General features: G+C 40.6%; 1 protein-coding gene across 2 annotated transcripts; it reads left to right on the top strand.

Annotated features, from left to right (window-relative positions):
• Positions 1-15,464: 15,464 nt before the first annotated feature.
• On the top strand, positions 15,465-22,149 carry Card16 (caspase recruitment domain family member 16). Of its 2 annotated transcripts, XR_015737771.1 has the most exons (4): positions 15,465-15,620; positions 16,223-16,489; positions 19,892-20,065; positions 22,007-22,149. XR_015737771.1 is itself a non-coding variant. In XM_087905882.1 (3 exons), the coding sequence occupies exons 1-2, from the start codon at positions 15,614-15,616 to the stop codon at positions 16,486-16,488; spliced, it is 273 nt and encodes a 90-aa protein (XP_087762008.1). In that variant the 5' UTR covers positions 15,466-15,613; the 3' UTR covers position 16,489; positions 22,007-22,149. The 2 variants fall into 2 exon arrangements, 1 of the variants encoding a protein (XP_087762008.1); XM_087905882.1 differs by lacking the exon at positions 19,892-20,065 and having other exon boundaries at positions 15,466-15,620.
• Positions 22,150-24,116: the final 1,967 nt, after the last annotated feature.

The raw sequence follows: 24,116 nt of genomic DNA, 5'->3' as shown, positions 1-24,116 counted from the left end.
TTTGGTAATTAAAGAGTTTGCTTGAGGTACAAGCTCTATTTCAGTCAAACCCAAATTAAATAATTGTAAATTTTCAAGATATGAGTTCAATTTCCATTCTTTGTGCCTGGCCCAGAAGATTCTCTTGTGTTTATTTATATCTTAGGTTATTTTCCTATCACTGTGGTCAAATGCTGTGACAAAGGCAACATAAGGGAGCTGGTTCTGGTTCACATTTCATCATGGCAGAGAAAGCAAAGCAAACCAATGAGACATATCATATCTACAATCATGAAGCAGAGAACAATGAATGCATGCATGCTGGCACTCAGTTTCTTTCTACACTTGCTTTATTCAGGAAGTGAATTACACAACTAAATACACAATTAATTATACAATTAATTAATTACACAGTTAAATTACACAATTTAATATTAAATTATACAATTAAATAATTAAATTACACAATAAATTAATTACCCAATTAAATAGATCTTTGCCTGTCCACTAATGTAATCAAGACAATCCCTCATATTAAGCTCAGAGGGCGTCTTTGAGTTGATTCAGGATTCTGTCAAATTGGCAATAGTTATCATAATGCCTGATCACATTTTAGATGGTATTAGTGAAAAGAAACATTTAGAGCAGTCTTTTTAATGTGGAGTACACAAACAAACTCTATAGTCATCTAATTACAGTGTCAATCACATGGAACAGGGACAGATGAAGCCTAAGAGTCCTCCGCTTTAGTAAGCTCCCGTTAATTCCAGTGCGGTGTGAACAAAGTAACCACCAGAGATCAGTGAATGTCAAACTTTCTGGAGTGCTATTTTAGAAGAATGGTATTTGGAATTTTCTGTAGCTTTAGGGACAAGCCAAAGGTCATCATCCTTCCTGGACTCTTCTCATGTGGTTGTTGTCTTGTTTTAGTGCAGTGGTCACAGCAAATTTGCCAGTTTCCTGTTGTTATGAGTGTTTTTTTTTCCAGATATATAATAGCACTGGCAGCTTGGTGAAAGTCAGAGTGTTTCCAGTGATTTCTGGGACCTTGGATTATTATAGCATCTATCTTGCTGTCAGGTGACTGAACAACTTGGAAATGCACAGGTGATCCTGTGATTGACTAGTAGCATGTTATACCTGTTTTCAAAGACCTGGCTGGTGATGAGAGGGTAGTAGAAGAGTGAAAAAGAGTTGCATAGAAAGAAAAATATGCCAAAGAAAAATATGCCAATGATGCAACCATCATTTAAGTATCCAATGAATAGTGAGCATCATAGACAATATGCTTTATGAATATATATGAATGAGTAAAGAACTTACTAGACTATATGAACACACTTCCTTATAGGCACTCAATTATGTCACTTATAAAAACAGATCACTTTGCTTGTCTGGACTTTCTGTGTTTCAGTCCCAAGGAAGAAGTTGCCTATATATTTAATGGTTAAATCTCATTGATCATCATGTGCAAATAAACCATATAAGAGAAGAGCTGGAAGATCATGTGATAATAAGAGGTAAATGATACTTAGTCTGATAAAATAAAAGTCTTAGGGTTGCTGAGTATGGGTGTTGCAAGCCTTTAATTCCAGCAATCATTAGGCTGACATTGGTGGATATCTGTGAGTGTAAGACAAGTCATATTCACACCACAAGTTCCAGAAAAGCAGCACCTTTAGGAGACAGAAAGGAAAGAAAAGAAAGGAAAACAAAACAAAACAAAAGGAAAAAGAAAGAGAAAAAGAAGAGAAAAGGATAGAAATCAGTAGTTACAGAGAATTTCTAAAATATTGTGAAGCCTGCAGAAACTACCTTTCTACATTATGAGCAATTAAGAGTATTTGTTAGAGTTCTCCTGAAACATATTGTTGCAGTTTTTTCACAGAGACTCCCACTTCTACCATACTTCTATTTCTTCAGGTACTGAGCAGAGCAGACCTCAGTACTTTGATGATTGTTCCATAGAACTCAGAAGAGGCCTTGGCTGCAATGTCTTCCTGTTTGATAAGGCACTAAAGGTCAGAAAAAACAAAAATATGCAACATTACTAATGACTTCTCTCAGACTTAGAGTGTGAATTCACTTCACATTTTTTGTTTTATATGAGACTTATGTTATTTCCTTTTGTGTCAAGACTACCAGTCCAGTCTCTTTGGAGTTGAATCCTCTCTCACCCTTAAAAATGAGTGCAAGTGACCACTGCTGCATCCAGTGAAAACATGTAGCATTTCTCTTATGAAGGTGATTCTTTCATATTTTGCTATCTTACAGATGTTTGAAGGATTATATAAATGTAATAAACACTGTTGTGGCTGTCTTCTGGGGGTGACCTTTGCTGAGGTCCTTGCTGCAATGAGTTCATACATTCCAGGGTTTGGTTGTGACAATTAGAAGTGTTAGGTAGAAGGAGCAGAGATCCGAAAGAACCACAAAGGCTACGATAGTATCTATAGGGCAACTCAGCCGATGATCCTAAATGCTGAGTTCTTTTGACTTCTGAGTCCTGAATTCTGAGTTTGCCCCATTTTTGATTTTCCATAGACTTTCATAACCTAATACAACAGGGGGACAAGACAAAAGACTGTTTACCATGATACAAATGACAGCTTGAACAGTTCTTTTTCAGTACTTTGAGTCACCAAACCATTAATTCATGAGAACAGCAGTGTTGTTTAAGCAATGAACCCACCCTAGATGAAGTATCCTGAGAGCAAAATACTCCCTAGGTCAAGCCCCTAATTTAAAAGCAGGAGCAAAAGTATGCTTGAATTCTCTGGCCTTTGGTCAGGGTGAAGAGTATGTACCTTTATGGGCCATCTTAAATTCCAAAACACCAAATAATCACACCCTATGTCAGGTTGTGTAGCCACAGTTGTAGTTGACAACTTTGAGCAAACTGAAACTCTCTGACTTTCAGACAATGTGGAATAGACTCACAAATTTGGGCCTCCACAAAGGACAATTACTGGTTGCCAAGTGTTCAATAGTAGATATCTATTTTCATAAATAAACTTAGTTCAGCAGCTTCTCTGTGTCAGGTCTGGTAGCAGAAGTTGGTCATTTCTTTACTTGATGAGATTCTCACAAAGGCCAGCTAGCATCAATGCACTCAAGAGGTTCGCAAGTTTAAAGCTAATAATATCCTCATGGGACTGAAGAATGTCAAGATTCCCTGTACTCAATCCAGCTGCTTCCTGAGGTCTAAACAAGCAGATGTTCTTTGGATGAGAAACCTAGATGTTTTAATGACTCATCAGTGTGAATGAATGATGTTACTGGGTTTATTTTAGGTACAGCAAGGGTGTGAAGCACTACCTGGCTATATCCCAGGAGTCTTGCTCAGCCACTTTCTGGGAAGAGTTGCCCTGTTGCTTACTGAGGTAATTACAGAATAGGCACTAAACTTGGTTGGCTGAAGATATAAATCAAGTTTCTCAGCAGTTTCCTGTGACTGTGCAAGTCTGAGCAGGTTCATTCTGATAACTTACTGAACAAGGTTGACCATGCTTTGGAGGAGAATACCTGACTCTTTCATAAGACCCTAAATTGATGGAATTCCCAAACAGTATTCACCACCAGGAGTTTGTGTAAGCACGATGAATGTTTCATAGGATACATCAGTGAATATTTGTACAATGCAGCACTGTGTCTATGTTATAGATTTCTGAGATGTTCCCTAGATGGTCTTAGGGCCTGTGAAAGCTACAAACTTCTCCAGCAACAAACACTTCAGCTGACTATGGTACTAATGAGAATAGTATAGGAATTGGAGCTAACCCTGCCATAGCAGGCTCAGCTACAGGGACACAATGGATGTTATATACTTGGTTCCATTCCTTGTAGGGTTCTTGTGGGAATTTGTGTTCTGTGACATCTTGGCCATGTCACTGTTCCACTCTGGCACTCAGATCTTATACTCTCCAGTATAAATATAAATAAAAGCTAGTTCTTCTGCTAAGGACCCTCTCAGTGGAAGTATATATTCCAGGTAACTGGGAATGTACATTTTGTTGGATTCTAAACTTGAACAAATATTATTACTTACCCTCATTTCCTTTTATAAATTGTCTTAGTTTTTTTTTTTCTGGGTCAATGACAAAAAGCAATATTGAGAAGAAAGACACATTTCTGATTACAGTACAGCATAGGAGAGAAGTCACAGCACTGGGAGTGTGAAAAAGTTGGTCACATCACATCCACAACTAAGAGAAGAAAGCAAAAAACACATACATTTACAGATTACAGTCCAGCATTGTCGGAAAGTCACAGCATCAGGACCACAAGAGAGCTGGTCAGATCACATCTATAAGCCAAGATCAAGGAGAAATGACATATATATGAATGATAGCTTGTTCACCTTGGCTAGTTTTCTCTTCTCTTCGGCCATTCAGAAACCTCTAGCTCATGGCTGATGCTACCAACACTGAACTAAATCTTCCTTCCTTCATTAAAAATCAAAAAATCCCCCCCGACAGAAATGCCCTATCTAATAGTGGTGAATATTCTTCAATAAGACTTTTCCAGATGAATCTAAGTTTTGTTAACAGTAAAAACTTTCCAGCACATGGGTCATATTTCTATAGAAATAATTCGTTATTCTACAGTTTCATACAAAACAATCACCTTGTCTTTCCTTTCTTTTTCTCATCAGATCCCTTCCTCTGCTACCCTGAATTATTTGAGTTTCTCAGAAAGAGTCATTTTTTTGGTTCACTTACTCCAGAAGAGAAAGTTTAATTGGGTCATGAAAGGATATATACACATGAACACTCATTATTTCTCAGTCGGTGTACACACCTTAGTATAAAGAACCCTGGAACTTGTTTATAGTGTCATGTGTGCTGGATAAAAGGAGAGAAAAGCCAAGGCTGCTGAGTTTTCCCTTTTGTAAAAGGAACTGATATAGTGAATACATTGTTTGGAAAGACATTGAAGGTTTTATAAGGCATTGTTGGATTCTGCAGTTATTTAGATGAGTTAAATTTTAGAAAATCGAATACAACAGGGAAAAAATGTGCACAGATACTCTTGAAACCAAAGGAAGCCAAGAAAGCCCAGAATGATGTGTTTTAGCAGCATCCTTCTGTCATTTTGCAATCTTAATTCTTAAATGTTCATAGTCTGACACAGAAAATGGAATGAATGATAGAGATTGCTACCCTCAAAGAAAATGAGTTACCATCATTTCTAATTTTATTTATCTGAATACACATGGGACAGAAAAGAGTCGTTACTGTTAGGAAATTTTTCTAACACAAGCTCTCTGTCAACACAAAAGTCACAACCAAGCCAAATCACAACAAGCCAAATTAAGAAATATTTGGGTTTAATGGGATTCTTGTGCTCTCAAGTGGACCCGAGGGGGAACCAGGAGACAGCAAACGTGACCACCAGGGAGAGAAGAAAAGGACCATGAGGAAACTTTCCAAGGAAACAATTTAAATAGACTGAGGGCGAGGTCAAGATTTTTGTGGGCTTGTCTTGACCCTCCTTCAGGGAGGAGTCAGGACTTGGTGGGCACAGAGACTGGGCCTCCAAAACTGGAGGACAGAGACTGGGGCTTACATACCAGACTGTTTGTATAAGGAAGCTGAAGTGATATTTTGACGAACATTTAGGCTTTCTTAGGAAAAAGGGGAGTTGACTCAAGTCTGGCTACTTCCTGCAGGCATAGAGCAACATGGAGAAGGGGAGAGCTAGGTGTTGTTGGGTCCATGCTCAGCAAGAGGTGTAGGTGAAAAGGCATCCTGTGTACTCATCCCGGAGACGTCAGGCATCTGTTCCTTGGGGGAGGTGAGAAGGCAGGTATCTAGGAAAAAAATTTGTCATCACCAAAGATGAGTGTGCCAGGATGAGGAGCCGGTAGGTCCTTCATTGTGGCATCCTGGAAAACCAGAGGGAGGAATGTCCTGTCTGCTAGACAGACCAAGTGTCCTAAGTAGGTGCCCACTTGAGCCTGGAGAGATGGTAAAAACACGAATGTCCCAGGAGTTTGGCAGCTGAGGGTGTGGTGAGGATTACCGTATGAGATCGAGGTTTGTCCATCGAGGTTTGAGAGACCTAAGAGTTGACTGTTTGAGGAGTACTCTTTCCCCAGGAGGTAGGAGCATTAGGGTCCACTGGTGTGGTGGCAGAGACAACTGTCAGCATGTGAATGGAGAAGAGACCTTAAAAGGGAGAGGAAGGGTAGGTACCCTGCCAGTGGAGGAGTTTGGATGGGGAGGTGATGGTTAAGGAGAAAGGGCTTGCCATAAAGGAGCTCAAAAGGGCTCAGGCTCATAGGGGAAGGTGGGGTGACCCTGAGGCGAATAAGGGCAATGGGGAGAAGGAGAGCAAAGATAACCTGAGTTCAATGGAGATCTTGGTTAGTTGTTGTTTGGTGAGTTCATTGTCCATCTGGATGGTTTGTGGAACACCAAACCGAGGAATGATGTGGTCCAGGAGTACCTGAGCCACCACATTTGCTGTTTTCCTGGAGATCAGAATCACTTCTATTTATCCTGTAAAAGTGTCCACAAGTATTAAGAGATAACAGAATATTTTATGAGAAGGCATATGAGTGAAATCAACCTGTCAATCTTGCCCGGTTGGTGTCCGCAAAGCTGGTGTAGAGACTGACGTATGTAGAGAGTCCCCTGTTGGTTGGTCTGGGCACATGTCTGGCAGGAGGAGTGAACCTGTAAAATAGAATCTTGGAGATGGTTGGGGTAAAAAAGGGGTTCCAAGAAACAGAACAAAGCTTTGGGGAAGCAGCTAAGAATTTCTCGACCCAGTAAAGGTGCTGAGCAAGCAGGAATCACTAAGAAAGAATGAGAGAAAAATTGTCCTGCAAGAATGTAGTGCAGTGGCAAAGGTTTAAGTGAGGAGGAACAGGTCCTATCTACCCCCATAACTGAAATTGGTGAAGGGAACATAAGGCCCGAGTGAGATGTTAGAACAGAATAGGTAGCTCCCATATCCAAAAATAAAAATAATGGACTTAGCCACTACCTGCAGCTTTTACCCTAGCCTCAGATAGGGTTATGAGATATACCAAGTCTGGGCTGCGTCAATCCTCTGCAAGGCTGAGAAGTTCGAAGGCTGGCACAGTTTCACTTGTCAATGTTGGTGAGGCCTGACCTCTGTGGCATGGCATAGAGGACAAGCCAGCACAAGGGCATTGTGATTTCCAGTGTCCAGGTTGCTGGACCTCAGAGGAGGCATATTGCAATATAGTGACACATGACCATTTAGGCAACAGTTGAAATAGCTTACCTGTGAGGTTGACTTAGGCTGGGCTCTATCAGGGTAGAGCCTTGTGGTTGACTTCTCTTGTCCCCCTTCCTGTGACCTTAGGGCAGTGGCTAAAGCCTGGGCCTGTAGGGTAGCTGCCTGTTGCAGCCTTGTCTGTTGGGAAGACAAGGCTGATTCTTTTTGGGTAGGAGGGAGAGGGGAAGGTGGGTAAGGTGGAAGTTTACCTTGAACCTCCAGATTGGGAAGGGATGTGGGAGACAGGGAAAGAGAGGAATGTGGAGAATGTTGTTCCACAGGAGGGGGTTGGGTAGTGAGGGCTTGAAGGAGTGGGGGAGGGGCGAGTGTCTCTGGCTGCAAGGTCCAGCTGGAAATGATGGAGTCCCAATTCCCAGATGACCAGGAATTTGGAGGCATTGCAGCCTTAGTGTCCAAGATTGGTGCTGCAAGACGCTGGCTACTAAGGGAAGGGTGAGAGTGCAGAGTCCCAAAACCATGACATATGTAAGTTCTGTCCATTTGTCTTTACGGTGGCCAAAATTTTCAAGGTCCCAGAAGACGGTGAAGGCTAAATCTTAGTGTATAGAGAAATTAGCCATTTGGGACAGATTGTATTGGACAGTCTCAATTCATAAAGATTTTGTAAGTGGCATACTAGGGGTGACAGCCGATCTGGCTTTGAACTGCAAGTGCCCGTTTTAAAGTCTATGACCAACCAAGTGGCCTAAATCTATTATAGTGCATCCACTAAAATAGCTCTTAGGCCTAATAGGCTCATGGAAATTGAATGCTAGGCATCCCTGGAGCAAACAAAGCCTATTTCAGCCAAGCCCTATCTTGCTGGTCTGGCCGCTGCTAAAATCAAACTCTTGGTGCAAGCTCATGGCTTCAACAAGAGTCTGATAATCAACATAAGTTAAGTACAAATGGGTTGCCTGAAAACCCTATAGCATAGTCAAGAAAAAAGGACTCACCAAGACACAGCCGCTGTAGCCCAGGAGCCGGCTTTAGTGTGGGATGGAGAGCTCAGATTGTAGACTAGGGGGCTTTTGACACATGGCCTAGGACCACATGGAAAGGCCACTCTCTCTCGATGGGACCTCCAATATGTTAGGATTTTTTCCTAACATGAGTTCTCTGACAATGCAAAAATCCCAATCAAGCCAAACCACAACAAGCCAAATTAAGAAATATCCAGGTTTAATGGTATTTCTGCGTTCTCAGGTGAGAGAGAACCTGGAAGCTGCAAAGGAGAGAGGAAAGAGACCACGAGGAAACTTTGCAGGGAAGCAGGGAAGACTGAGGGTGTGGTCAAGATTTTGGCATGCTCATCTTGACCCTCCTCTGAACACAGGATGGGGCCTCCAAAGATGGAGACCAGAGACTGGGGCTTACAGTTACCTCTTAGTCTTAATAATGACTCCATTTTTATGCTGTGTGCATCTATAGATAGTGTTGATGGTAAACATGGGATAGATACACAATGAGGATAGAGAAAAATGAAAGGATATTTATCAGTTACATTTATAAAGAAGACTGCTACCTGGCAAGAATTCTGAGACTGTCCTAGGGTAAGAACTAAGCTCTCTCTCTCTCTCTCTCTCTCTCTCTCTCTCTCTCTCTCTCTCTCTTCCATTCCTTCTTTTATCCAGGGTCTGACTGACTTCTTTCTTGTCTTATACACTGATAATCCTTGATTCTCAATTTGACCAGTCCTAGATTACTTTGAAAGGAACTGAATATTACCTGGTATTCAGTATGCTATGGGGGTGTGTCAAATCGGTTCACTGATAGAGGCTCATGCAGCTTACTGTGGGTGGTGCCCACAGTGTAAAAGAGAACAGTACTTGACTGGAAGCAGGCAAGAAAGAGATGTGCTTATTCTCTGTTTCTGACATTTCTTTAATAATGGATGTTTGGGTTAAGGCTTTATCCCAGTACCTGATATCCATAAGGCCAAAAAATCTGGAACGCTTGTGTTCAAGTTTTACCTCAGCCCCAGGCGTAAACACATCTAGAATCTGGAATGCCTGGGTGGAAGTTCTATCCCAAGCCCTCCTTCCCCTGGGAGTTGCTTCAGTCCAGGCTTCACCGCTGAGAAAGTCCTACAAACTGTGACCCCTCCCCAGAGAAGCTCAAGACCACTCCCAAAGGGTATTTAAACTGTAATCTAGAGAACAAACAAGTCCTTCCGTTGCTCCTTTCTAGGGAGAGTGCTGATATCCATTATACCTGGGCTTTTTCTAATTGGTTTGATTTGGTCTGATTTGAATTATTGCACTGGCAGAGAGGCTTATCAGGGTACAGAAACTTTTCAATGGACTGACAACTGAAGTGTATGCTAAATAAATCCCTTTCCCATTCAATTAATCTTTGGCACGTTTTTTTGTTTGTTTGGTTGGTTGGTTGGTTGGTTGGTTTTTTTTTTGTTTGTTTGTTTGATTTTTTTTTTTTTGCAACAGCATGGATAAAACTGGAGGCAAAAACTCAAACAAGGCAAGAATCAGATGAAGGAGCCAAGGAAGAAGCTGTAGAGGAATGCTACTTACATGCTTGTTCCTCAATATTTGCGCAGACTGCCTTCTTATATAAGAGAAGACCACCATCCCAATCAGCATAGTCTGAGCCTATCCCATATGTATCACTAATTATGGAAAACCCCACAGGCTTTCCTATAACCAAACACTATGGACACATTTTCTCTTATAAGTTTCTATCCTCTCTGATGATTCTAGTTTGTGTCAAGTTGACATAGTAAGCCAGGACAACACTGAACTATTAATTCAAACTGTGGATTGTTTAATGATTTTTCCCCAAGTATGTATCCCAGTCTAACAACCTTCCAGGTACCACCTGATTCTGTATACCTCACTACTATATTGTCATATGTTTCTAAGACAAAAGTCCTCAGTGAAGTTCATTTTCTAGATTTCTCTGTTACTCACTACACTTTAGCTTCTAATGTGACTGAGAAATATATATGTCTCAGTTGAAGCGTCATCCATATGGTCATTCCTTACTCTTCAATATTTTAAAAGAAGCTTATATTCCTTAAATATGTGCATTACAGAAAAAAACTATGAGAATCCAATAAAAATCATCTAATCACAAGTATAAAGGAAAATTACCCACCATAATGTTGTGTCTGGATGTGAAGAAAAGAACTCCAAGAAGACACTTCTGAGTCTGCAGAAAATGATGGACCAATTGGAATTTCTGTACTGTGGAAAGATTGGAAATTTGTAGGATCAGAGTCTAATAACTTTATTTTGTGCTAATTTTAGTCTTTTGAACTAAAGTGGGGTCATTCCTTACCCCACTCTGTATCTCAACTAACATGTAGTAAAAATAAATAAAAACCTCTTAGAAGCTATTAACTCAGGAGATCATGAGATTTCACCATCAGAGAGAGCTAAGGTTATCACTGGGGAAGATTTTAGGATGAAAGAAAAACCTCCCCCATCTCAGTGTGTCTGCTGGACTCACCAAGGTTTTGTAAACTTGCCTGGATTTAGGACCTGCTTGGTTCCCTACAACTAGAAAAACTTCATGAAATTCTTCCCATGTTGGAGCCTGGAATTTAGGGAATCTAGAAATTCCTGTGTTCCTGGGACCCAAAAATGGTTTCAGGATAAACTATCTCTTTACTTTTAAAATGAGAGCTGTGATTTTTATGACAACACAAGCCCTGCTCCTTGACTTTTGTTCCAGGTCCCAGCCTTAGAAGGCACCCCCTACTATCTCAGGAGCTGTTTCTGTCAAGAAACTGAGTAGTCTGACAGAGGCTACAGACCTCCCTTCCTCCAGATCCAGGCCCCAGTCTCATCTCCTGTTGTAAAAGGAATGGCGGGCTGTGTCCCACCACCCGGCTCCCGGCTAGCTCTACCCGAAATAATTACACAGAAAGTGTATTCTTTAAACACTGCCTGGCCTATTAGTTCTAGACTCTTATTGGCTAACTCTCACACCTTGATTAACCCATATCTAATAATCTGCATTTCACCATAAAGTCATGGCTTACCGGGAAAGATTCAGCATATCTGACTTGGTGGCTAGTTCCATGGCATGTGCTTCACTTCCTTCTTCCCAGCATTCTGTTCTGTCTACTCCACCTATCTAAGCTGCTGTTCTATCAAAGGACAAGACTGTCTCTTTATTAACCAATGATTGCTCAGAGGTTAAGAGCACTGACTATTCTTCCAGAGGTTCTGAGTTCAATTACCAGCAACCACATGATGGCTCACAACCATCTGCAGTAAGATCTGGTGCCCTCTTCTCGCCTTCAGGGACACATGCAAGTATAATGCTGTATATATAATTAATAAATAAATCTTTAAAATAAAACAAGAAAGTAACACATAGACAGATGACCCTTCTACATCATTTCCCCTTTTTCTTTTTAAACAAAAAAAAAAGAAAGGCTTTAACTTTAACATAGTAAAATTACATATAACAAAACTGCTATCAAGCAAGAATTACAGTTACAATATTTATATCTATTTTATCTTTGATCATAACTGAGGAAAATTATAACTATCTATCCATTCTTCAACTTCATCAAAGACTCCAGAAGATTATAAAATTACCTAAGTAAATAAGAAGTAAACAACTTCCAAACTCTATAAATGACAGAGACATCTCGCTGCCTGGACAGTCACCAAAGTTCTTTTGTAACGTTGGGGCATCCATCTTCAGCCTACAGGCCCATAGTGTCCAGTAGACATTTCCATGAATCAGGAAAATTCAAAGACAGTTCAGTCACTTTTTGCTGTGTACTGCAGAATGTCTTGTAGACTCTTTCATAAATCAGGAACCCTGAAAGACCATCTCACCTTTAGGCAAGTTCAGCAGTCCTCTCTCTGTGGGTTCTCTGTGTCCAGTTTATGCAACAGTCTAGGCAAGAGCAGTTTCTTGCCCAAATGGCTAACCAACTCCATAAGGAGCCTCTTTGATGCCCATCTTCCTCTTGAAGTAGCTGATGCTTCCAGGAACAGATGTGTCTCATTGTCATGAGAAGCCCTAAGTTATTAAAACATTAAATGCCATATTCTGTAGTCTTTGAAAGATATGAAGAATGCCTATCTGAGATATATCTATGTACATCTAGAAAAGCTAACTAACATGACTACAAGCTTGACTATTATTGATGATTATCCAGTAACAACCTATATTTCCTAATTATATATTACATTTTTAAATGAACTACACAGTCACAATACCTTAATCAATATCAGAAATACATATACATATAACCAAATTGATCTTAAAATCCATACCAGTGCAAATTATTCATATCTCTATCATAGCCCCCTTTCAATGTAAAAGAACATTAATAAGCAATATTTGGGAATATGGCACAGTTATTTCTCTCCAAACTGCTTCGTGCTGAATGGGGGTGTTGTTATTCAGGTCTTTCATGGTATAACCTGTGTGCTAGATCCATCTCATTCAGCAGTTGAGCAAAGTAATTTCTTGAGGATGTTCACAGCAACCTTTCAGGAAGACGTGGTCTATTATACCATATTGGGATAGAAGCAATCCACAGGGTCTCATCCTCTGTGAAAACAAAAGAAATCATGTCCTTAGATCCAGATTCTGAAGTCAAGATACCTTTAGAACATATATGTTGTTCTTAGCTTAGCAGCCCACACAATGAAATGTCTCTCTGTATTTAGCTCCTTTCCAGTCAAAAAAATTCATAGAAAACACAATATACAGAATCCAAACTCTCTGTGAATTTTCCATTTTTATGTGGCTTATTTTTACTCTATCACTTTACTTTATTCTGTCTCTTTAAAGACTTTACCCTTTTTTTAAGGCATTAACTTTATTCTCTATATTCTTCATCTTCTCTCTCCCAAGCCTACGTATGTTTAACTCTATGTAACACTATGACCCATTTAGAGGTCTTTTAAGTCTGAATCTGTCCTATTGTAAATCTGTAATTTTTTACTGTCCAGGAACATTTTTCTTTGCACTTTTAAATCGCTAACCACTTATGAATCTATGCTATGACATTCCTAGGTCAAAAGCAGATACTGCAGGTTTTCCCCATCCAGTCCAACATGGTGGAGCCACTTGTGACACTGAACCAGTTGCAGAGTGGCAGGCTATTCTGGATGTTGGCTCCACCTCTCTCCAATTTCAAAATGGTGAATGTACCATCTCTGCTCGCTTTGGGGCGACCAGGTAGGAGCCACACTCAGCAGTTTAACTCTGAGACTGAGCATGTAGCACAGAAACTCTTTTCATCCAAGTTACATCCAAATCTGCCACTCAGAGCACTGCACAGCCTGCCAACATCTCTCTGTATGGCAGCAGAAATCTGCCATGCTCTCTCGCCTGCCTTAGCCTGATCCCACTGTCTGCCCAGGTGCAGGCAGGGAGTGCTGAGCCATTGGCCTGGTCTCAGAATACTTTCTTCCCGAGCAGGAATAATAACATCCAGTCTCATAAAAACCACTGAGTTCACACTGGCAGTACAGCTCAGGAAGCCGCGTTTTAAAATGGCACAGCTTTTTTTCTGCCACCGTTGCTGAAACAGGAAATCTCTCTATGGCACGTCCTAGCAGACAGCAAAAAGCTGTGTTAAACTCTTTATTTGTGTCTAGAATTTCTGTTTAAGCACTCTTAGGTTTTACATGGAGTTAGTTACCACGTTGAGTGCCACTCTGTTGTAAAAAGAACAGTGAGCTGTGTCCCACCATTTATCTTCCGGCTAGCTTTACCTGAAATAATTACACAGAAACTGTATTCTTTTAAACACTGCCTGGCCCATTAGTTCTACCCTCTTATTGGCTAACTCTCACATCTTGATTAATCCATATCTAATAGTCTGTGTACCACCACGAGGTCATGGCTTACCTGGAAAGATTTAGCATGTCTGACCTGGTGGCTGGTTCCATGGCGTCTGCCTCACTTCCCTTCTTCCCAACATTCTGTTCTGTCTACTCCACCTATCTAAGCTGCTGTCCTATCAAAGGCCAAAGCAGTCTCTTTATTAACCAATGAAAGTAACACATAGACAGATGTCCCTCCTACATCAATATCCAACCCTGAACCAGAAGCCTTGCTGCCTTCTCCTCTTCCTCTCTCCTCATCTGTAACAGATCACAAAGGTCATCTTCCTCAAGCTTCCTTTCCAAGACTCATCCCATTCTGTCAGTCCCCAACACCAGTAGGCATTCCTTGTGAACACACCAGCCTAGAAACCAGGGAAACAGTCAAGTGCACTGAAGAACTCCATCATCCTCTTCTCCTCACCAAATTCAGTTCCCTTCTCTTGTTATACCTAAATCCATGAAGTCCCCCCAAAAGCCAACTGGGAAACTGAGACCCATATGTAAAAGCAAAGAGCATTTATTTTATGCAAGTTTGCACACTCAGTCTCCCTGCATGTCCAATGTATTGGAATAAACAGACAGCCCTGAGCTCAGTTAGAATTGGCTTTTTATAGTAGTAAAGGTGGGGATGAGGGATCTCTGAGGTTCAGGACTCCTGGCTGGCTGACATTTGTCTAGCAGTGTCCTGGTAATTGTGTGCTGGCAGGCAGTCCTATGGTGGTTGGAATGCTAGGCATTTCTGTTGGTTGGTCTGTTTTTGGGTGTTGCTCAGGCAATCTCCATTTGTGGTTCTTCCTGCAGTCAGGTTTTGCTTCAGGGTAAACTAATGAGACTCAGGTCTCCATATTGAAGGCTGAGTCCTACTCTGGCAGGTGATAATGGCTGGAAGTAAAGAAAATTCCTATATGTGACCCGCCAATGCTTAGTTTATCATGGTTGGCTCCCACACTCTCACACCTGTCTCTGCAAGAGGACTCCAGTTGCAGCTTCCTTTCTCTGTACCACTTCCCTTCCCACATTTCCCATGGACCCCACAGACCTTCCCCTTCCAACCTCCCTTCCTCCACTCCTGGCTTCATTCCAGCCCCAACTCCAGCAGGCACCCCTGTTAATCCTCAGGGCTCTTGAGCCTCTTAGATAAGCTGCCTGCAGGTCTTGTCTTCCCTGGGTTTTCCAGCTCCAGTCTCCCAGTCTCATACTGAGCTGCAGCAGAAACACCTGTGGGAGCCTTCCCTTCACCCCTGTTCTGTTCTCATCCCCTGTGGATGCCTCAGATCTTCCCTTTCTAACCTCCCTCCCCCACTTGTTGCTTTGTCACAGCTCATTGTTTTGTTAAAGCCTAGGACATTCTCCCTTCCTGCCAGGAGTCATTCCAAGTGTTGTGCAAAGATCATTTCCCAGGTTTACTCTTTGTCAAGTCTGAGCTCCAGAAGCGTAAATTAATGAGGGAAAGAAGCAGGAGCAACACAGGAAGGGTGGTTATTTCGCAATCTGCATACACGCCCTGGTGGAAAGGAACTTTCAGTTTCAGTAGCTGCACATGCTAGGAGAGAAACGCCATGGCTGGTGAGTTGTCCCTGTTTGTAAAGGGGAAAAGTTGTGAATAAGTCATTTAGAAAAGGGGTGGTTTTTCTGGAAGCTGTCATTAGTTTCTGCGGATTTTTAAGTGAGCTGAATCTTGGGAAGGGGAAGACTGTGTGGAAGAAATCTGCACAGAAGATTCTTAAAGTCACAGAGAGTAAAGACCAGAGCCAGAAAGGAAGTGCTGTTGTGCTTGTTTTCTGCAGTCACATTACATTCTTGACTATTACACGGATCTAGTCTGACCGACAAAACCAGATGAGTGACTGAGATACAGGCTGCAAAGGAGTATGTTGTGTCACCTTTTCTTTGTTTTATTAATCTGATTTGATAACATGTGGAACCAGGATGAGGTTTATGCTTTTTGAGTTCTAACAAAAGACAGTAGCTTGTTACTTGTGTCCCCCTCTCTCTTGTGTAATGTTGAGGGAAAATAGAGGCCAGAGATAGCAAAAAAGAAACGGGTAAGAGATGTATGTGAAAGGGACATTTTACTTTTTAATTCTGAAAAGGCCAAGCCCTCTTTAAAACAGGAAAGGAACATGTGGTTGTTTTTCTGACTGGAGAAATGTTTGTGCCTTAAACAGACAACATCCTCAGAGCAAAGAGGAAGCAGTTCATCAATTCAGTGGGTGAAGGGACAATAAATGGCTTGCTGGATGAACTTTTGGAGAAGAAAGTTCTGAACCAGGAAGAGATGGAGAGAATAAAACTCGTAAATGACACTGTTATGGACAAAGCACGGGACCTGTGTGATTCTGTCATCAGGAAAGGTCCCCAGGCAAGCCAAATTCTACTCACTTACATTTGTAATGAAGACGTCTACCTGGCAGGAGTTCTCCAACTCTCCTAGAGTAAGAACTAAACTCCCACTATATTTAACTTTTTTTCTTAATGTTAACCTTTTAATTATCTTATGTGTTGGTTAATCTTGACTCTCAATTAGATTCAATCTTGATAACCTGAAAGAATATTATGTAGTATCCAGTAGGCTATAGAGCAGTGTGAAATCTGTTCGTTGATAGAGGCTGATGCAGTGCCCTGTGGGTGGTACCATTCCATAGACAGTTGAAGAACAGTATAAGAGAGAGAACAGTACCTGACTACAAGCAGGCACGAAAGTGTGCTTTTTCTCTGTTCTTGACATTTCTTCAGTAAAGAACTGAAAACTGAAGTGTATGCTAAATAAATCCATTTTCTACTCTATAGATTTCTGAAAAGTTTTTTTTTATCAGAAGGAATAAAACTGGGACAGATATTAAGTGATATTGAAGGTAAGGTTCTTGTGATCACCTTAAGAATGTGAGGGAAGTAATATGGAGACTTTGGATCTTTTGCCTGAGAAAGCCATTAGGTAGATGGGCAAAACTTAATAACCCATTATAGTGGGTATTTGGAAAAGGAGAATCAAGAGAAATGAAAATTCTGAAGGCATAGTTCCTGGGGTTTCAGGGAGGAACAAGGGAATTATTAGTAACTAGGCACCAGCCATTCATGGAAGAATGTGATGATATTATGATCAAGAATTTTTAACCACTGTTTAGGATTCAGATAAAAAAAACCCACAACAACAAAAACAACAACCTTTGATTGGTTCCAGTCAGCACCACTGAATGAACCCTTCTGGGATTCCTTTGAGATAATAGAAAAAGAGTTCTTTAGGATCAAACCGAAGTTCAGACAACTGTGGTCACAGGTGCCAGGCTATATCTCAAATTTGGAACTCATCTTGATATTATAAGAGTCATTTACAGAACTTATATTGAAGGACTGAAGGGTTTGTGGAAAGCAGTTGAGGTTTGTCATACTATGGCAAGCTAAGATTTCTTTTGGAGAAAAACAAAAGCCATTCAAAGAAATGAAGCCTCAGTTGCATTGACAATGATAATAGCAATGGCAGGACAGTGGACATGTATCAAGGAGGGCATCGGGTGTGAAATAGTCAAGGCATTAGAGGAACATCATGTTTATTGTGGATGACACTGCTGGAGAGATACTATTGTGTTGACTAACATTCTTCCTGGGGAAAGATGAACAAGTATTGTCTCACCCAACATGGAGAAATGATGATTAAAAGAAAAAGTAAAAGAACACCCAATCCCACCTTCCTGATACCATGAGTCATTGGGGTCATTTATAGGACTTTCGGTAAGTTTCTTACATGAAGAGGAATAGCTCAGAGGCTGTTGCATCACTGAATGCCCACTCCATTTTGAACTCTGCATATTTTATACACAGCTTGATAGATCACAGAACATCTCTGCTAGCACCTCTGCTAGTCTGGACAGGCATCTTGATTTTATCTTTTCCTCAGCTGATCTCACTGCTTCTACAAGCTTGAATATGGGAGTGCCTATTGCACCTGGTCAGAAAGCTAGTGAGATTTCTGAGTTGTTTGTTTCTTGAACATTAAGGAGTCCTGTTTTAAAATGTTCTGAGTTTTAACAAGTGTCAATTTAGGGCTTTCTGAGTTCTAAGGAGTTTTGTAAAAGATGGATGTTTTGATTGGGAGGAAAATGTTGCATACTACTCCACCCCTTCTTGCTATCTCATCCTATCTGTCTCCTCTGCACTTCCTGCACTGTCGAGGGATGATTGACTTGTTTGTCTAAGAATAAGCATTAGGCCATTTTGCCTCAGAAACAATCATTGGAGCTTTTCTAGTAGTTATGAATCTCTGGGATATGAGATCTGTTTCAAATAAGTGACAGTTGTTCATGGCAAGCTAAGTAAATGCTGAAAAATAAATGTTAGGAAGGATTAAGCAGTATGAAAAAAATCTTCTCACTTTTATTGAACTTTTTTTTATCAAGAAGAATATTCTTACCCAAGAAGAACATTGGGTACAGTTACATGAATGGGGAAGACTAACGTATTTAGTTGCTATTTTTAATCCAAAATCTTTATCCCTGAGTTGTCTCACTTCTTTTCCCTGGGATGTTCTCATCAGATGTTTGTGCATCTCTTTACTGTTCATAAGCTGGATATGGCTAGTTTAACTGCTTTATTTATCCTTTGGCCAAGATGGAATAGTGCCTTCTCACTTTGAGCTACACTGGTGTCTACCAATTTGGGTTTATACTTATATTCATTTCATTTGGATTGTTTCCACCACCTCTGGACTAAGGCCCTCCCCCTTCTGTTTTGGCTATTCCTGTGTGCCCCCGTTATGGGCTATACCTTTGTCTAGCACTTGTGGTGCCTTGCTTTCTTTGATGTACCTGTGTGCTCCTTCTTTGCAATGCTCCTATGTCCACTTCCTTGGCATTCTATTGCCACCATAGCTGGTGTCTTTGTTTAAAGCATCTTTGGTGCTGGGCAAACAATTTCTACCTCCAAGAAGAAAGTAGTACTTAGCACACTAGGAGGAAAACCCCCACTTCTAAACTATGCTTAATCCATTTAACTTGTTTTTATTTATACTGATTTTTATCAAATGATGTTAATTGTCTCTGATACTACTGGGGTTCACCATGAATTTAGGGACAGCTGGATCAGCATATACCCAAACCCCATACATTTTTAGCATTGATAGAATACCATTAAATCTGTAATTTAATGTGGAACTTAAATTGCGTTAGTCATGGTCCTCATGTGTAATCACCCCTGGCCACAATGTTAGAGAAATAGCTGAGAGATTCCCGCCACTAGAAACATTGTTTTTCTATAGTGGTGTCTAGTAGCGAACACTGCTCCCCATTTCCCTCCTATGACACCCCTATGGTGAACTGTGACTCGGGACTTAAGTCCTTCCTAACGTTCACCGGAACTGAATTTGGTGTTTTATCTAGTTAGTTTCTATAGACTTTAGCTCCATGTTGTTCTATACATTTGTCTCCAAGTGACACAGAGATGCCCCTCTATTTGTAGCTTCCCATGGTTTTGTTTTAGCATTTTCCAAACCTGATCTACGTGCTGATATAACTCATTCTTTTCTGCCAAATCATTTCTAACTTTCCACTTCCTACCAGAAGATTTACTTGTCTCTGAAATTTCATTCACTTTTTTGAACTATTAGATAAACAAAGTCTTTTTTCAGTTTTTTGTTTTGTTTTGATTTTTGATTGTTTGAGACAGGGTTTCACCTGTCCAGGCGCTAGCTCTTGTAGACCAGGCTGACCTCAAACTCACAGCGATCTGCCTGCCTCTGCCTCCCAAGTGCTGGGATTAAGTTTTATTTTGTCCAGTTAAACAAGCAAAACACTGCTTTTATTATTATAATGATAATTTTTATTATATTGTTTCCTCTTTACTAGCCTATATTCCCATGGATTCCATGTGCCTGGATCCCATGACTCTTGTCTGTACTGTACTTTGCTTCCATCCTGCCAACTGTAAGACAGCATCTCTGCATTGGTGTCTCCTACATATAATTTTCTCTGAGAAGTTATCTTCAATCATGCTAAGAATTTTAAATGGCTTCAACTTCTGTGAGTAACCAAAGCTTCTGTGAGTTTGTGTTTGCAGCAAAGAGCCTTTATCCCTTACTCCAGCTCTTCCATTATACCCACATCACTTCTGTAATTTTCCTTAGTTTTAGAGTGCCCGTAATTTGTGTGGGGAGGTATGCATGCCCCATCTATTACTAAAGAATCACAGTCACGTATTCTCAACACTTTAAACAACACTTCCACATTCTTGAGTTAACCACAACCCACTGTGGGGGTAGGGAAGGGGTAAGCTTCTTAAACCAGAGTTGATATCCTCTCATAATTGGTGGATGTAAATGTAAATACTTAGAAGAAAATTTGAGATCATGATCATTTAATAAAACAGCATTAAATCTATCCTGCTGGCCAGGGCCTATGATCTCACTGCACTTTGACGGGGGTTACAGTATCAGGCATAAAATACCTCCTGTGGCCTCCTTGTTAACCTCAATTAAGAAGGGATGGTTACCCCCACCAGTCCTGCCACTGTCATCACTTCACCAGGGGACACATCTTGCCGGATAAGTCAATATTGAAATACACAAGGTCCAGTGCGACCTGGGTCTATTGATACCTTTTCCTCCCCATTAGCATGCATAACATCTTACAGTACTAGGAAATCTGGAAAGCAAGGGGTTTTCTATAAGGTTAAGATTCAGTTCTCTATTTCTTACTGCCAAAGTGTGTGGTGTTATCAGCAACAAGGTCTTACGATCTAGATGAAATAGCATCCAAGAGTATTAGCAATAGTTTTTGTTGTTTTGGATGCCTCTGGGGCTTCGCTAATCAACAGGTAGTAGGACAGTAAGCCATTTTTGGCACTGAAATTTCCATATAATAATGATGACTTCTGGGAGCATCACTGACCAACCACAGAGGATATAACTGTTCAAGCTCATTTAAAAATATATGTTTAATTAGCTTACAAATTAATGGGATTTTATAAGGCTCCATTATACCTCCCTAGTTTTGGTGAATCTGTCACTTACTTTCTCCTTTCTACCATCTCAGCTCCCTGATACACACTGGAACTGTTAACCTGCAATATTCCTATGCCCAAACCCATCCTTTCATGTCATAGGTTTTCTACTTGCCCTTTTTAGAATTGTTACTTAGGCTGAAAGATCATAGGTTTCCATATAGCTTTTTACTTCCATGTTCATTGAGGTTAACCCTTTATATATTCCCTTCTTTCCTGATCTGATCCTTCGACCACACTCACTGGTAGAACCTCTTTGCTGCCAGAACCTTTCCTTCTATTTAGGTCAGGGTTCTCCAGAGTAACAGAACTTATAGTACAGATCTCTCTCTCTCTCTCTCTCTCTCTCTCTCTCTCTCTCTCTCTCTCTCTCTCTCGTGTGTCTCCCTCTCTTCCTGACTCTCTCTCCCCATCTCTGTCCTCTCTCTGTCCCTCTCTCTCTGAATAGTATAATATCTGAAAAGAGAAAATAAGCATAGGCAAAGCTGACTACAGTGTGCATAGGAAAAGAATCTGGGATGTACTTATGTTCAGTAAATGTATCTAAGAAAATGAAGGGCTCAGTGTCCTGGTCATGTCTGCTATATAACAGCAACCAGCTAGCAGTGATGTCTATGAAGGGTTCTGAAACAGAAGATTAAGTCCTTTACAGAAACGGTGGAAAACTTTGTCCATCTTTCCAAACACTATGTTATGTACATTTCAGAATATGTATTGATGATGAAATTTTCACAGAATAAATTGGCTATGCAAATAATATTGTGACAGTTATATTATTTGCTAGTTAACTGTTTGCACTTATGAGTGTGTGTATATGTGTGTGTGTGTATAATAGTATCATTACATAGTGTCAATCTATAGACACTTTCTGAGGTCTACCTATTGTGAATTTGCCTTTCTATAAGGAAGCCTTTAGATCATATTATCTGATAGTTGCCTATAACCCTTTGCTTCTTCTGCAGAATGAAGATGTGATCTGATGTACTACAGTCATTTCAAAGAGCTGCTTCCGGAGCATGAGTTCTTCTGAGATGGAAAAAATCCTCTCACAGACCCATGTTATCATTGGTTCTCTGTTTTGAATAAATTTCTTTTTTTTAATGTATTTTCTTCTGTCTTGCATTATCACTCCATTCAAGATGAAGCAATATCAGAGAAGGCCGTGAGAGATTGTCAAATTGTTAGACTTCCAAATTCTCTCTTTTTTTAATTGAGGGTTCCATTACAATCCTTAAGCTAGACCAACTGACTTTGTAGACCAGATTGGCCTTGAAATCACAGAGATCTGCCTAGCTCTGCTTCCTGAGTGCTGGGGTTAAAGGCGTGTGCTACCACCACCTATTTTGTTTTGTGGTAGTTTTTTCAAGGCAGTTTTTCTCTATGTAGCCTTGGCTGTCCTGGAACTTACTTTGTAGACCAGGCTGCCCTCGAATTTACAGAGATCCACATGCCTATACCTCCCTAGTCCTGGGATTAAAGACATGAAACTGAGTAAATTGGGTGTGGGCATCACACAGGAGAGGGTAGAAGGGGAGACAGGAGGAAGGGAGAGGAATGGAGTATAGTGCAATATAAACAATAAAAAAGAGGAAAAAATATACCAGCTTTACTTTTATGCTTTCAGGCAGTGTGGCAGCCGTGGAAAGCAAATGAAGTCTTCATTCCAAAATTTTAGTAACACTTCATCCTTGCAAGTTACACACATGTACACACCACAAAAACACTTTGATATAATATTTCTGATCTGAGTCTATGGTAACTATTTATTTAAAGTTCACAAACCTACTTTCATTGGAATGTAATAGGGTAGACCTGAGGGCTCCATTTTCAGAAGGAGACCTTCTTTAAACCCTGTTTCAGAATGTACTGACATTGCCTTTCAGCTCCAAGTGGGAAGGTGTGGTTGGTATGACTTGTTTTCTGGAGAATGAAGATAGGCAGAACCAGTACAGTATGGTTACTTACAGAGGCTCTGAGGCAATTCCAGGAGGAAATTGGCCCTCTTTCTGCTTAGGCTAACTTCTATTTGCCTACATAGTGATGTATTTTCAAGTAAAATACTCAAGAAGGCAGAGGACAGGTTCTGATTCATTAACTCCTGTCCATTTCTAAAATTTCTGGCATAGAATGTAGTAAAGGACGGGTGCCAGGGATGAAGACCAGTAAATTTACTGGAGTGTTCAGTTAGTGTACTTCTGATGAACTCTTTATGTAGCTGAAATAAATGTGTTTCTTATTCTCTTGAGTTTGCTCACTATAAATGTCTTACTTAGGGTTTCAATTGCTGTAAAGAGACACCACGACTACAGCAAATTTTATAAAGGAAAACATTTGAGTGGCTTATTGTTTCAGAGGTTTAGTCCATTATCACCATGGTGGGAAACATGGAACTATACAGGCAGTCACGGTGCTGAAGAAGGAGCTGAGAGTTCTATGTCTTGAGCCACATGCACCAGGAAGTGAACTGAGCATTGAGCATGACTTGAGTGTATGTGAGACTGGAGAGCCACCCCCACAGTGACACATTTCCTTCATGAGGCAATATGGACTTCAACAAAGGCACACCTCTGGTGTAGGAGATCCTTCTGTATTTGTGTTGCTTCCATTGGTTAATCAATAAAGAAAGCTGCTTGGCATGATAGGGCAAAACTTAGATATATGGAGAAGACAGAACTGTACTCTGGAAGGAAGAAAGCAGCAGCAGCAGAGCCACCTTGAAGCTGGCAAGTCAGACATACTGAATTTTCCCTGGTAAGCCACGACCTCATGGTGACATACATATTATTAGAAATGGGTTAAATCAAGATGTGAGAGTTAGCCAATAAGAGGTTAGAGGTTATAGGCCAAGCAATAATTTAATTAATAAATTTCTGTGTGGTTATTTTGGGTGTAAGCTAGCCTGGCAGTGGGGCACAGCTCGCTCCTCCTTCTACTACACACCTCCTCATAGTGGCACTTCCTAGAAGCTTATGAGGTTCAATTACATTCAAACTACCACTGTAAGTCACAGCATGAAATCACTGTAGGCTGAAGCTAAGTGTGATATTGAGCATTTTCAATATTTTACTCCAC

The sequence above is a fragment of the Myodes glareolus genome, chromosome 4 (assembly GCF_982192425.1).
Source record: "Myodes glareolus chromosome 4, mMyoGla1.1, whole genome shotgun sequence".
Classification (NCBI taxonomy): Eukaryota; Metazoa; Chordata; class Mammalia; order Rodentia; family Cricetidae; genus Myodes; species Myodes glareolus.
The sequence above is the reverse complement of the archived record's forward strand: the minus strand, read 5'-3'. Positions and strand labels throughout refer to the sequence as shown.